Here is a 16,288-nt window from a genome sequence, read left to right on the forward strand (position 1 = left end):
CCTGTTTGCACTCTTTTTGTCATGTCAAAAAGCACATTTTTCCATAATGACTATCGTCTGCTAAAAGATAAATCAGGTATTAAACATATAGACGCTTGCAGCACCCAGACTGAGCTATGTATAACTTTACCAAGGTCAGGTCAAATCTAACAACTGAGTGAATCCAAGAAGAGCTCCAAATTTAACATTTCATTCAGAGTTCTAAACATTGCATTCAAAGGCCATTATAGAAAACAACTGAACATCCAGCCACTGTTACAATGGCTTCATCAAACACAGCACAGGCACTGCTTTGAGCCTAGTTCTGCTGGAGGTTTCTTCCTGTTAAAAGGGAAGTTTTTCCTTCCAACTGTCGCCAAGGGGTCAAGCGCCTTGAGGCGACTGTTATTGTTATTTGCCGCCATATAAATAAAACTGAACTGAACTGAACCTATTCAACCTTGATTTAAAGTAAAGTCGCCACACAGATTATACTTGTATAACCTTTGTATAACCTATATTTGTGTTTTAAGTCAAATCTCAGTGCAAGTCAGGCTTTAGGCACACAGGCCTAGAGACCAGTCGCTGATTTGTATTCCCTGATTGGTTGGTGATTGGTCGTTGGGGGGTTGGTGGTTTTTGCCAGGTGAAATCAGTCACAAAAAGGGTGCCGTACCAAGAAAACTCCTTGGGATTGCTGTGGTTATCAGAGGATTGCCATGCAATGCAGTTTGCATGGGAGATTCCAGTTTCACCGCCAACACAAAGTCAGTAACAGAGAGCGTTTTGGTCCAAAAACTGAGAGTTGCACTTGCTGAAATGTGTTGAATGCAGCTCTAAGGCACAACCTTTACTCTGAGGGTGTTTGCAGACAAATCAGCATCCTCCATGCAACCTGCAAGCCACTCTGGCAATCTGCTATAGACACAGTATACCTCACTGTGACCACTTTCACTTAGTGACAACAAGTAACCTTTCACAACCACTCACCAACTAGTCAGGGAATAATTATTTTTGTCCTCATAAACTTATCAGCATTTTTTTTCATGAGGTCATAATTCAAGGGAGCAGAAGGATTGTTTCCCCATAGATTTTTATACAAATGTAACTTTTTTAAAGAAAGAAAGAAAAAAGAAAGACTTCCCCCTGCTGGTCATTAGGGAGAGAGTTCTTTTTTAAAAATGATACCCCTGATTCAGACCCAGAGGCTACCTCCAATTTTTAAGTGCCTCCAGCACTACCAGTGTAGAATACTATGTGGGACGTATAGGTCAGGGTGGATGAGCATGAAGTGCGTGTGACTTTCATTCAGTAGAACAGAGTTTCCGTCTTACTACAGACATGTAATTAACCGGCATGCAATTAATTCTGTTTTTATTAACAACAATCCACAATTTTCTCTGACCGTAATCAAGTGGTTTAACCCTAATCAGACCACATTCATAGCATATCTGGCACAACCACACTCGTTCCAAAACCTTTTGCAGCTGCTATTCCAAAATATTGTTGACATCCTTCAGTGTAATAAGGTTTTACACCATTGTCTACTTCACTTTCTTTCTTTTTCAGTAGGTTTGGTAAGACACCACTGCTCATGACAGGCTGAATATGTCTTTGCATTGCTCTTTAGTTCAACATGAACCATTTTGTGCAAATAACTGCTTCTGCAATAGCTATAGAGTGGAGCCACAATCAATTAATAGTGTAATTAAGTGTCCCTGAATGTCATCTACTGAACTCAGTTCATTCAATATAAATACTATTTTGAATAGTTTTTAAAACCTGCAGCAGATAAGAAAAAAACAAGCCAATCACTGCTTTTTACTGGTGTTCTGTGATGCATTTTATAATGGTTATCAACTGTTTCTTTGGTGCGGTACACTTTAAAAGGTCCATCTTGAAAGTTTTTAGTTCCAAAAGACTCGATATGTATTCATCAGAATACACATCGAGAAGGCAATGAGGTCGGTCCATTAGCATCAAGACGAATTCCATTTCATTTGTGAAAATGATTCAAATGAGATTGTTCAAATCAAAAGTGCAATAATGCCAATCCATTAGTAGCCTGTTTAGGAAAACAAGATCTCAGGACTCAATAAAAGACTAAATGACTTGTTAAGACAGAGATTTACTTCATAAAAGGTATCGTGGCAATTCAGTCCCACTAAAAGCACAAAAAACACGCTCTCACATGACAACTACTGTGCACAATATGTCCACACACTCCAAAAGCGAACAATAATGACCACCAGGGCTCTGTCAATCAGCTGACAGTGACACTTATAAAACATTCCACTCTCTGCTAATCACATTCAGCCATCATTAACCACTGCTCTGTCAAAGACTAATTCAGGCCTAATAAAATCATGAAATATTTCTTCTTCATCATCTTTTTTTTTGCCAAAGAACTCAGAAACATGGTTTTAGAGATTTGGGGAAGCATGATAGAAGACTATTGACTTGTAGCTTAGCCTGGGAATGTAGTGACTCCTGTGAAATCCCTATAAAATGCGAGACTGGTGGTCATCCATCATTATAGTCAGACAGCACAGGCCTTTGTTTGTCCAGCACCGGCCAGCGCTGGACTGGCCTGGCTAACAGAGAGACTATAATGTGTGTGTATGAGAGAGTCTGAGAGAAAGACAGCTGAAACAGAAACAGTGTGAAACAGAAAGCAGTGTGAGAGTGCGAGAGAGGGAGGCAGTTGACCTGGTGTCAATTAGGAGCCCATATCGTTCCATTCCCTGGGGGCGAGGCCGACTCTGAAACATTAAATCATTTCATTCACTTCAAACCGATCCTGCTGCCCCCACCCCCCCAAGCATTGCCTGTGTGCCCGAAATCTCCCACTGCCTGCTGCTTTGGCGACATTTTCACTAAACTGTGGATTGGATGAAAGCAGCTTGGATCTCGGAGGCTGTGATACTGCAGTGGTGCCTCATTTAGAAGGCAACGAGGTAAAAGACCAAAAGAAAGGCTGTTTTAGTTATCAGATATTGGGTGAACCTTCTTGTTTGCTTAATTCAAGGAACAGCAGGAATGCAATACATTTTAAACCACAAGTTTCTTTTACATATATTTTTGAGCCGAAATTTACACTGCAAAGGTATGATGGTGGTATAAATGACCTCTTAGGATCCTAATCATGGAGACTTTTGCTTTGTCTCAAGTGGAAATGGAAGTTATGATGATTAAGATCAGGTTTTACCATATGGAGAAATAATTGTCCAGGTGGTGCAGAATAGCATATACTTTAGCATTTAATATTTCTTATGGAACATCACTTGATATCAGCAGGACAAAGTGAACACACGTTACAGCAGGCATGGTAATCCAATACTGAAGTCTTCAACTCCCATAAAGTTTCATATAGTCAACCTCATCATCACTATGGATGACTCTGCTAGTGCTTTAGTTACATTCAGAAGAATATATATAACCTCACAGCTGGAACCTCTTCGTTCAGTTTTATTTAGCATATTGTAAAATGTTCAGCGCACCAGGTGTCTCACTGTTGGTGTCCTGACAAGGTTTTGTTTTTTTTTTGTTTTTTTTAAAAACTATAATATATGTGACTGTTAAATACAGTTAACAGCTTTTAATGCCACTGAAATGGATGGTTAGGTCACAGTTCAAAGTGTGAGTAACTATTTTTGTATGTGGACCTTATTCTTGATTTAAACACAAGTACTTACAGGACATTCCTAAACTGAATTCAACATCTCCACTCTGAAGCAGACTTTAATTTATAGAGACTGTATGGGCTGGAGATCATGCTTTCTACTGTTTCAAACTTGTTTTAATTTGCTTCTTTCTAACAATAAGGACATAATCTTAACAATATAAGTGAAATACTGAGTTGACTTTGCTTGATTTAAAATGAAACAGCCATATTAAATCACATGTTTTGCTTGGGTGGGAAGTATCCAGCTCAGCAGCTTGTTTTTGTTGGCGCTTTCAGTCTGAGAAAGCATTTCATGTACTTCTAACACTAACTGAAGACTTGTTAATTGAAAATTATCTTCACACAGCAGAAAATATTAATGAACAAAGATCACATTAGCACAGTATCCACAGTATCTACTAAATACCAACAAATGAAAACTAAAATAACTCTTATGTCACATTTTACAGCTAAAATTGAATTTGGATAAGATTTTGATCGAGTTTGTGTGCACAGTTATGTTTGGAAATTATCGCCTAAGCACTGTTAAACTTCATGCAAATTCTCAAAACTGATTTAGTAATAAATCCCATATTTCCGATCATTGTTTGTTGGTGGCAGACTCTAAATCAGCTTTTCCATAAAATCCTCTCTGACAAAATGTGACAAACTATTGTTGTTCTTTGTCTCCATATCGCTCTAATCCTCTTTCTCTTTTTCTGCCTCTCCATCCCTCCATACGCTCTCCCCAACCACACAGAAAAGGCCTCAGTACTGACCGCCACATAAACACATACACAAACACACAGAGCTATGGTCGGCTCTGTGGGTCTTAGTGGGGGGCTTAGCTGTGTGGTCACATTTTACATGTGTGTGTGTTAAATTGTGAGTTGGCCTGGGTGTCACTGGGTTTTGGCCATGTGTGTGTGTGTGTGTGTGTGTGTGTGTGTGTGTGTGTGTGTGTGTGTTTATGGCTACAGATGATGAACTTGGCCAGACTTGGGAGAGGTCTAGCCGGATTTTGTCATTCACATTGTCTGTGTAACTTGTTGGCACTTATATTGAATTGGGCTGCAGTATGCATACATGTGCATGGCTGCATCTGTGTGTGTGTGTGTGTGTGTGTGTGTGTGTGTGTGTGTGTGTGTGTGTGTGTGTGTGTGTGTGTGTGTGTGTATGCTTGGCGGTTGGCATAGGTATGCAGCAGATCAGTTTAAGCCTTATAAACCCATTGTTGTGAAATAAAACCATCCTTTTTGATTTGTCATAACCCCTTTGTTTGATATTCTATCCATGTTCCTGTTAATATGCAAACACACTTTGGACTAATAGTATATAATATATCAGTCGGGACCAAGCAATGACATTTTGTCATGAAACATGGATCCACTATGCAGGACAGAAATGAGAAAATGGGAGAATGATGAAAACAGAGTTAGTTTGAAGGGGATTAAACAGAATTTCTTTTCATTGAACTGATCACAAATATCAAAAACACAATCTAAATATCTTAAATGACAAAATTAAATTAAATTAAAAAGACATTCACCAGCTGACCGCCCAGGAATCATTCCAGTGTTCTTGGTCCTTACTGGAGTCAGGCTTGTCAGCCCCCCATATGTCCAGTTATGAGCCCGTCCGTTTCATGCATGTACAACACACCCACACCGGAGCAGGCAAATAGTCACACACATACTCATAGCTATATTCACGAAGTGAACAAAACTTTAACCAAAGTAAACTGCAGGGGACCACCAAATGACTAAGCAAAAAAAAGTACTTCATGTACATTAACATTAACTTAAATTGGTATTAACTTAGTCAACTTGTCACAGAATCAAGGAAATGACAAAAGATTTTAATGTTCAACAACGGAACAATCCAAAGCAAAGGTTATATGTAATACGAACTTCTCTCAAAACTACACTCATGTAGGACTGCATACAGTCCTACATGAGTGGACTGCATACACAAGAGGCATATCAGAATGCTACACTCCAATTCCAATTCACATTCATTCACATTCATTTTAGAGTCCCAGATATAACCTAGTGGGAGTAACCCACTAGGTTATATCTGGGACTCTCCACCATTTGACCTTAGAACTGAAGAAGCTTCTCGGATGAGAGGTGAAACGTCTTCAAGCAACTTAAAGAAGTCCAGACGCTTTTCTTTGCAAGCTCCTTTGACTACGATGACCTGGATGACTGAGAACCTTCACAGACAACTCAGGTTAGTCTCCTCAGGTTATCTGCAACATGACCAATACTTACATTAATGTATTCTCAAGTTACCTTACATGAAAAGTACCTATTTAAATTTACCAACCTCAGTTTGCAACAATGTGACCAAAAGTTATATTACTGGCCTTTTAACACACTTATGAGGAGGTCAGCGTTATCTGACAGTATGTTTTGCACTAAGTACCGCAGCAATTTCCTAATGTTGTAAACCTGCTCAACATTTGGCAATAAAACCCTTTCTGATTTCTGAAGTTTTATTTTTTCTCTCGAAGCTCAGTTACCCATTAAGTTACAAGTATATCACTGTAATTTTGACTTGGACAACCCAAAAAACAACAACAACAACAACAACAACAACAAAAAAACATGTTTTGAGTGATGTGCATTTTAGCAAATTTTTACTGTCCACCTTTTCATATTTGCAAAGAATTATTGAAGCTTTTGAGTTAACAAGCTATTTTAAGTATAAAACCTTCTCTAAAACACTACAATCCAACACTTAAAAGATGAATCATAAAGACTGAACAAAATTGAAATTTAAAATGTACATCTACAGACTGCAGTTTAAACTTGCAATAAGGTGTCAAATCCAAATCTGTAAGAGAAATTTCTTTTTAACTGTTTAAATACAACTGTGGTTATGCCACAATCCCACACTTTACATTATGCTTCCATTTACAGAAAGCAAATGGAAGACGTATGCACACACAATATTGTTTTTTTGTTGCTAGTCTAGGTCAACCAACTTTAACCTCAGGCAGAGTTCGCAGTCAAGCTTAGAACATCAACACGATTGATAAAAATACTTTTAGTCAGGGATAAATTCAACACATTTTACTTTGTCAGTAATTAGTTACCTCACCCGAGACCATCTTGTGGAAACACGAATTTACTCTGACACCATGATAAAAATGCAGGCAGCTACTGACCAGGGCAAACACACCTCTTCTCCCACGAGGCCACAAGAATCCAGAAACTGTTGCGTACGATACGAACATATGCTACGGGGTTGCCCTCTGCTTTCTGCATGGTCTCACACACACCTATGTCTAACCAAAGTAACGACCAGAGTGACATATTTAAATAACAGCAGAAAAAAATACATCCCTTTTTCTTTTGTAGCATAACAACTAGCATAACACACGGAGAGACACAGCCAATTCACAGCATGTAGCTGCCATTTTCAGACTAAAAAGAATAAAAAATAAAAATCTACACAGATATAGAGAAAAACAATATTAAGCACTGTATTAGCTGGCTAAAATGACCAGATATCTCATTTTTAAAATTAATTTTATAATGCTGAATTGCATTAATACAAATTCTTTGTAGCGTGACAAATATATTTTGCATAGTAAACTTATATAGCCAGTATATATTAATAAAAGACAATAAAATAAGGAACTTACCAGGTGGTGTTGCCAAACTCTGTTTTTTTTTTTCTGTTTCTTCTTCTGTTATTTATGGCAGTTATAATTGTTTTTTCGTTATGGTCCAGTGTACGGGAAATTCAAACAGGAAGGATGTTGAAACTCATTTTTACATGTTACACAAACTTAATATTTTCTGTTGTTGATTGATTACAAAAGTATTTTGTTCAATATACTCAAACATTTAAGGAGCTGTTTTTTAATTTTTGTGTTGCACTGACTTTAACATTGATTAGTCAACTCACTGAAACATGTACATGTAGACAACTTACTTTTTTTTAAGCAGAAAATTGCTTTTTTGTTAAGTTCTACCGACAAACACCACGAATATTTTTAGAGTGTAGGAGAGCCCACTCAAAAGGTATGACTTTTTAAAAATGGATTATGGGTGTTCCCCAAAGCCTTTTTTTTCTTTCTTTGTTATGATATCACGATGTGCTTTTTTTAACCCAACACTGACCAAACTAATGTGCATGTTCATAAGGTGCATAAGATAGTAATTTCATACCAAAAAGTATCAAATCAAGTATGAACAGATTTATTTTTCAGCAATTTCTAGGACACTTCAGGTTGGAATACGGTTTTACAGCATGTTGTTCCAAAGATCAATTATGATGTTTGACTTGCGTAGCTATTCTTCCAACAGGGAGCTTCAAGAAGTGAATACAACACACTTGTCAATACAGGTCACAGATCCCACTGACGTTAGTTAAATTGAAGGTCAGTGTCAGTTCAAGTGCCACAAATGTGAGTGGGTAGACAATGAATTCAGGGTCCAAAGGTCAAAGAAATCAACCCGTTTCTTTAATTCAGGAATGGCTCCCATGATTAAGTATACATATTAATTTTGTATAGTAATTCACGACTCATTCTTTGGGTGTCTTGTAGTGAAAACAAAAACAAATGGGAAATTTTAAAGTTATAGTGTGTGATATTTTCAGAAGAAGTCCGTAGATTGTAGACTTCAGTCAAATGAGTTCTCTTTTCCTATCCTCCCAATTTATGTGCATAACCCTAGCTACTGTGGCTGCCGTGGGCCAAACATTTTTAGTCAGCCAAGAGAGAGAAAACATTAGATTTAGACTGCCAGCCAGCATGTTTCTACTACTGATTGTGTAAGAAACGCATTATATATCCTGTCTTCCTTCTCTCACCCAGCAGATGGCCGCCCCTCCCTGAGCATGGTTCTGACGGAGGTTTCTTCCTGTTAAAAGGAAGTTTTTCCTTCCCACTGTCGCCAAAGTGCTTGCTCATAGGTGGTCATATGATTGTTGGGTTTTCCCAATGTATTATTATGTATTATTGTAGGGTCTATCTTACAATATAAAGTGCCTTGGGGCAGCTGTTGTTGTGATTTGGTGCTGTATAAATAAAACTGAATTGTATTGAATTGAAATACATTTGAACATATTTGAATCACATCAACACTTAACAATAATAAACTATAAATAAATGTGGAATAAAAAAACGTGTCAACAGAATACTCTGTGGCATTTTATGTTTTTACCCCCAAATCACATCAAAATATCTGGCCACTGCTCCATCTGTGGTGAGTCTACTCAGATTGCAAATTGACTCTGGACTGGACCCACCCTCGGGTCTTTTTCTGTCTGGGTAGACTGTCAGTTCACTGTTTACCTCTGCTGTCGACATGGTGAATGCTGAGGAGCATGCGTGTCTATTTACTCTGGAGGAAAAAACGTTGCAAAAGGAATCCAATACAAGTCAGTGAGTCACTGAAGTTCACTTTTGTCTGACGACAGTGATGCTGAAGTGAACTGTTAGGATAAACTTTTCCTTTGATAAAGGTCGCTGTTAGACTCTGTTAGCTGCTGTTAGCTAATGTAGTGAAACCTTCTTTGAAGTGACACTTAGTGAATAAACTCATTTATTCAAATTGTTTATCATAGGGAAAATGTGATTTGTCAGACACTGAAGCCTAATGATAGCTTTCAAAAAGCTAACTTAGCTGCTTACCCAGTTCATTGTCCGGAGACAGGAAGGTCACACGTCATCTGCTGACAGAGAATAACTGTCGCAATATCAGGAATAAATGAGCATGAAAGAAGGGCGACATTTTATTAAGATGTCGGTGGCGTTGCGTCTTTCCTTCGTGTTGTCACTTCTTTGTTGAAGGACACCTCTTATTAGATGACAAAACTTAGATATTATTCTTCATATTTCGAGTCTGAAGGTGCAGACGCAGATTAAAATGTCCCTCCACGGCACATTAATGCCTATGAATTCTCTTCTCCTCCACCTATGTAGCCGGTGTCTTGCTACATATCTAAAACTAGTAAAAAGGGAGCTGTCCTTTCCAGTAACGGTATTCAAATATGGCGGAGCAATAAAGCAGCTTCCACAGACCCGTGCTTATTCTTATGCATTTCTAACAGATTAATTACAATTACATGTGACTGCATCAGTTGTTGAATGACACACACAATTACACACAATGTATGGTTATGAGTACAACATTCTTTCTTTCTATTAAATAAACGTTTTAAAAAAACCTGACCATACCAAAATGTTGATGGCGTTTCATATAAGTTAAATACCAGAAAAACTGCAGCAGCCCAACTCTGACTTAATTAATAGGCAGTCACTTTGACTGATAGAACCCAAACGAAACCCTAACTTCATCATGAAAGCCAAACTGCAAGGAAAAATATATGATTCACTTACTTATTGCTTGTCATCCTAGCCCTTGCATCCAGATTACAACCTTGATCATCAAAATGTGTCTTTAGTGCGACTTAGCTTAAAGTTTTGAGCACAAACAAGTGTCAACAAGCGTGCATTTATTCCTCAGCTCCTCAGAAATGTTGCTGTGAAGTCTCCTTGTTGCTAAACCAACACAGCAGTGCCGATTAAAGTGGATTTCAAGCTCGTTGCATTTGATCAAAGTCCAGCTGATATCAGAATCACGGAGCAGCTAAGCTCTTAGAGCCAAATCCATAATAACACTCCTACACCACCCACAACAAAGAGACAGCCAACGCAAGTAAATAAATGCAGGCAGAAAATATCATTTGAGGACCCCTCCCATCTCAGTGAAATAATACTGCCGAATACAAACCTCCATAATTGGTTGAAGAATTAGGTTGATAAAAGATGGAACCTGGACACTAAATCCATTCAGCTCATCTGTTTACTGCCGAAGCCTTTTAAACAAAACTGTTGTTCTGGTTTGATAGTGTGTCACAAAGATAAGTGTCTCAAAGAGTTGTGCGTTTGTATTTATTTTGTATTTATTGTTCATTGATCTCTTAACAGCAAGAAAAAAAAAGAAAAAAAAAGTGAAAAGCTTTAGGTTTCTGACTGAAAAAACCCCATCACCAACGTCATACCAAGATATGTTTGATTATGTTAGCATTTTACTGCAGTTGGTCTGTCAGTTAAGCTCCATCTTCAAAAGCTGTTTTTGGAACAAATTAAAAAAAGAAAAACATCGAGCAGCGCTTTCAGCTCTCTTACTGTGCTGCACTGTCAATATTTTCCTCCTCAGCATTAACCCTAAAAACACACAGACACTAATGCGTAATGTCTTAATGTACAATAAAAGAGGAGCGACCTCTAAAAGAAGCGAACGCACGCACTTCTATCCCATACACGTGCGTGCGCCTCTCCTCTGCTTCAGGGAGCGGAAAAAAAGTTTTTCTCTGTCAGCCTCTTAAGTGGCTGGCCTTCAGCTATATTACCCTCGTTTCCTCCTCCCTCCCTCCTATCCCTCCATCTCATCTTAATGTGTTTGATAAAACATCAGGCGCAGAGGGAAGGGCACACAGCAGATGATGTGCTTTTTTGGCCGAAAACAGGCATCAACTAAAGGACGGGAATAAAGGGCTGAGTCCGCTCTGTCTGTCTGCCCGAGTCTGTCCGTCCACTCGCTGCATTAAGAAGCTGCCCGGCTTCTTTTCAAAGCCAGCCACTCTCGTCGGGCCGCTGCATCTCAGGCCTTTTGTGCCCCCCTCAATCTCTCCATCCAACCGCCACAACCACCCCCACCCCTCCTCAGCCCATTGCTGAGTGTCTGTAATGGCCCAGACGTGGAGTGGGGTAGGTGGGGGGGCGGGAGAGAAACTAAGGAAGTGAGAGAAATGGAGGAAGAAAAAGAGACCGAGCAGGAGCAACTGGAGGGTGAAGGAGAGAAGGTACAAAAGGAGGAGAGAGGGAAGTGATGGGAAAAGTGGTGGCAGAGCAGAAAGAGGGGACACAGGAGCGAGATGGACAGAAGGGGGTGGTGGGTTGGGGGGAAAGGAGGCCGAGTCTTTAGGAGGAAGCCAGGCGGCACTAAGCATCTCTGTTGCTGAGCAGTCAGGCCTGCCTGCCCCCCTGGCAATGAAAACCTTTCCATCCCCACCTCCTTCCCCCGCACCACATCCCTCTCTGACCGCAGCCTCCTCCTCTCCTCCTTTGCCCACTTCCTCTTCTCATTCCACCTCACACACTCCCACTTTCATTCAGATTTGCTACTCTTATAAGGACTTTCCAGCTCCATGCTTTACCCCTATGAACCCGAGGCCATCTCTCATTCGGTTCAGACACTTACAACATGGTCACTACATGTCTCTGTGAGGTCAGAGTACCGTACAAGCTCTAGGCTATTTTAATGACAAAGTATGTGAAAATAAAAATACTTTTCATATCCAAAATAGCATGTGAAGAACTGTAGAAGATTGTGTTTTTCTGTAGTGTGCACCCAGAGGGCAGACGGTTTAAAAGGCCCCATTTGAACTCCACCATAATGCAGTTGAAAAATTAAAACAATTATCAATGAAGATAAACTCATAAAAAGAGCAGCAGTCTCTGCACTGCACATTTCTTTGGAGCAATTTCTTTGTATGAAGAAAATCTGAAGAGGGTATTAAAGGCAATCTAAAAGGTGGAAAAGAGATTTTCAAAGATGGAAAAGTTTTCAAAATCTTCCCGAAAAGTACACCGAGTCAAGTCGCAACACCTTCTTTCACAACCCAATGGGTCATGCTAATGTATCTTTTAACGTCCTGTGACAAAACACTCTGTGGCGCTTTAGAGGCACACATTGTGAAGGTGGATCAGTTCATTGAGTACAAATGGAGCTCAAATTAAAAGTTGCTTAATTTCGCAGCAGGCAGAGACACAAAGAAGGTGACTAATAACTTGCAGCAGCGTCTTTTAAAAGGGTCTCGGGAATGAAAGCGGTCTTAATTTTGAGGAATACTGTCATTGGTGTGAGCCCAACAATCATCTTGCACCGATTTGTTTACAACAATTACAAGAAAAGGTAGGAATATTAACTTGCCCACACATGTCTCCGACTCAAATGAAAAGAATCGCTATTTGGCCTGTCGTCAACTTCAGTGATCCTGCTCGGTCTTCAGGACACACACACACACACACACACACAGACAGACACACACACAGTCAGTGGCCTCAGGACTAATTGCTAGATTGGAGCAGATTTTCTAGTTCAGTTCAGGGCTGTAATTGTGAGGAGAGCTGGGAGGAATGACATGGCTTCAAGCTGAGAGGACAAATCACCAGAGGCCAGCGATTAGACTGCACCAATGTTCACATATCTGTGTGTCTGTGTGTGTGTGTGTGTGTATGAGAGAGAGAGAGAGAGAGAGAGAGAGAGAGACTATGTATGTATTGGGGGTGAGGGGTTAAGCCAACCATCTCTCACTTCCAAGTTTCTGTGGCAGTGACCCCAAAGAGGCACACGTGGACACACACAGACACACAGGCACACCAAGTTGACCCCTGCAGACTCCACGGTGCTACACACCAGGCTGTTGAGAATAATTTGAGAGCCTACTTGCGATTTACTACAAAAGAGAAAACTACAGCTCTGCTGGATGCATTTATCTCTCTGAAAGGAAATGACAGAAAAATGAGAAAAATTGAACTTTTTTTACAACTTCTCATATCTTCTTCATGCTTGTGTGCATTGTGTAATACATCTTAACGTGCACAGAAATGCAGGCTTCAAGTCAGAGGATAAAGACAAGAGCAAGAGAGACTTTTCACCTTTGAGCTTTGACCTTTTGTCAAATGTGAGCAGGAAAAGTGCATATGGTCGCTGCAGCCTAAAATCCACAATTTAAGTAGGTTTTGAGATTGCGGTGAGTTACCGTAAAAATTACAGCTTTATGGTAACAGCATAACAAATGTTAGCATACAAGAATACTCATAATCTTAAACTAACTGCAAAAACACTAACAGAGCAGAAAAGAACTGGGACACAATCTTCTGCAGTGCCCTTTAGCAAGGTATCTGCTCTTGAGACATGTATGGAAGTCCTGGTCAGCTGCTTGAGAGAATGCCTGCAGGACTTCTGTACAGCTGCTGTGTTCAGCTGATAATTCACTATAATGTTACTCTACCACAACTCTGAAATGAACACACACAGCTCCAAACAGAGCCAAAAAACAGAAAAAAATAACCATTTCCTGCAGCCCACGTCTAGCTGTCTTCCTCTCCCCGCAGGGGGACCCTCAGACACAGCAGGACAGGAAGGATGCATGCCGAGAGAGATGGCAACACACACAGAGACACACACAGCAGCGCCAGCGTTTTGCTACCAGATAAACCTGCATGAAAACACTAGCACAGCCAGGAAGGCCTGCTTTAGAGACACTTATTCCTCACTCCCTCTACATCTGCACCCGCACCTGGGCTCTCTCATGGCATAGCCAGCTTTTAATAAGAGTGAGAGAGAAAGAGGAAGAAGACAAAAAAACGAAGGAGAAAGGATATGAAGATATTCGCACAGCCAATCGTACAACTCCGCATCGCTCAGCCAGCCGGTAACAGGGAATCAGGGAGTCAGTAAATCATCCAGCCCGATCTTTTCAGTCAGCTTACCTTGCCATGATGTCATGCTTGTCATTATGACAAGGGCCACAGTCCTCTCATCTGATTGGATGTAATCCAAACCAGCATTACATCCATGGCAGGGAAAGGAAAGGAGACTCCACACTCACAAAACTCTAATACTGATTTTCTGGCTCTCCTTTTTTTTTCTTTTGGTCTTGTTGCAAGCGTCTTGTTTCTCTTTTTTCGCTCCATCCTCCAGCCTAGCCTCCTAACAGGCTTCACACTTCTGCAGATTAAATGTCCTCCTACACTATGACCTGCACTATTTCTGTGACAAGTCATTTATTTCTTCACTAACACTCCATCTTCCCTACCTGGTCACCTAATTCTACTAGCATTCAGTGCGGCCTGTTATCAGTCACCACTGCCTTACCTTTTCTCACCTTAGCTGGGGCTGGGCTGCATCCCCTGCCCTCCCACCTTCTCACTTTCTCCCCCGCCTCCCTCCACCCAGCATCCCCTGGCTTGCCGTCCCCTTATCCCCCCCAGCCTTGGAGCTCGTAGCCCGGCCTCAGCTCTCCCTCTCCCTGCCTCGCCTCCAGCCTGCCTTCCCCTCCACTCTGCCTCCCTGAGCCCCAGCCTTCTGCTCAGTGTTCAAGGGGAGAGCCAGCTAGGAATGCTGTGGCTCTAGACGTTTTGTCCAAGCCCTAGGTCTCTTTCACTGAGGCAAGATTAGTTCATACAAAAACTCAACAATACACCACTGAAAGCCATTGTTGATATTCAACATTTTTCACATAGCGGAGCAGAATAGACAATGCGGCAGCCGGGAAAGCCCGAAGCGGACTAGCAGGGCTGATGGCTGATGGTATCTCAGCTGAGCGAGGCCTTAATCCCTTTTATACACACACACACACTCACGCAAGTGTACACACTCTCAACAGACTGGAGACAGCAAAATCAATACTGCTCGCTCTGTCTCTGTCTGAGTGTGGATCAGTGGGTGGATGAGTGTGATAGGAAGAAAAAAGAGTATACTGTTTGTGTGAGCGTGTGTGTGTCTGTGTGTGTGGGTGGTGTCGGACTGTCTTGAGCATTCTTAGATCTTTGTATAAGATATAAGATTTCTCAAGGTTTTCTTGCACAGGAACTAACTGAAGCAATGTGATGACAACTGTACTACAAACGAATTTAAAACAGTAAAGATTGTTGTTTTTTAATGAAACTGACACAAAACATTTAGAGATCTGTTAAGCAGCCACCTAATTTAAACCCGAGAAAGATTTCTACCTAAAATACAGTCAATACAGTCAACTCTCAGTGGAATTGTATGGTCACAACACAATCCTGCTGTTTAAGTGCCTCACAAAGGACCAAAATGGGTTAATTTCATCAATAAAATAAAACAATACAGCACACCTCATGTTAAAAAACAGTATCTATCCACTCTGCAAATTCTGCAAACTTGGCCGAACTTTAAGCATTATAGTAACAAACACCATTTTCATATGAATTAAAGTGAAATCTAACTTTAATGTAGATATGGCTTTATTCAAGAAATCACTTCTGACTTAAAAACAGGGCCACTATGTTTTTTTTACATCTCTCTATCATTTGCTACTTTTATATCTTATTTAACACAAAATTGTATTGATATCATGATTTATGGTTCACATGAAAATGAAAAGTAGGATAAAGCAGGATATGCTGTATGACTGGCCACTGGACTTTGGACTTCGCTTACTAATGGGTCATGATCACTGCACTCAAATAAATTACTTTTAATCCTCAATAAAAATGAAGCGATAATTTGGAGAAAAATGCAAATGAAGTATATAAAATGATAATAATTCCTCATTAAAAAATCAGGTAAATGTCATTTAAGTAGAATCCTTTGAATTTAACATTTCGCATGTACTTACGTAATAAGATTACATGGAAAATTTGCCTGTAATGAAATGACAGCAATGACTCTGGGCATAAAATTTGCTTTAAGTACATGTCCATTTTTTACATACAGTCTATGGCCTCACAGTTGATGAATAAAAGGCTATTTCAGTGGTTTAAACCTGTAAACATCAAAGAACCCAGACTTTTATTCTAGTGCAACTTACCATCCCAAATAATCAATAGTTTTAAAGAAACCAGGTGGTGCTCCCAGCAACAAGTGA

At 40.1% G+C, this 16,288-nt stretch overlaps 1 protein-coding gene across 11 annotated transcripts in view; it reads right to left on the reverse strand.

Annotated features, from left to right (window-relative positions):
• LOC143413176 (uncharacterized) overlaps positions 1–16,288 on the reverse strand; it is a 185,566-nt gene that overhangs the window by 84,872 nt on the left and 84,406 nt on the right. For 6 of the 11 annotated variants that reach the window (XM_076875836.1, XM_076875832.1, XM_076875833.1 and 3 more), the window contains exon 1: positions 14,166–14,805. The exons of 1 other annotated variant lie outside the window; for it this stretch is intronic. In XM_076875836.1, coding sequence (XP_076731951.1) covers positions 14,166–14,173 — 8 coding nt within the window. In that variant the 5' untranslated portion in view covers positions 14,174–14,805. Of the gene's footprint in view, positions 1–14,165; positions 14,806–16,288 lie in introns of those variants that run through there. 4 more of the 11 variants (XM_076875840.1, XM_076875838.1, XM_076875841.1 and 1 more) reach the window with 2 other exon arrangements.

The sequence above is a fragment of the Maylandia zebra genome, linkage group LG17 (genome assembly GCF_041146795.1).
Source record: "Maylandia zebra isolate NMK-2024a linkage group LG17, Mzebra_GT3a, whole genome shotgun sequence".
NCBI lineage: Eukaryota > Metazoa > Chordata > Actinopteri > Cichliformes > Cichlidae > Maylandia > Maylandia zebra.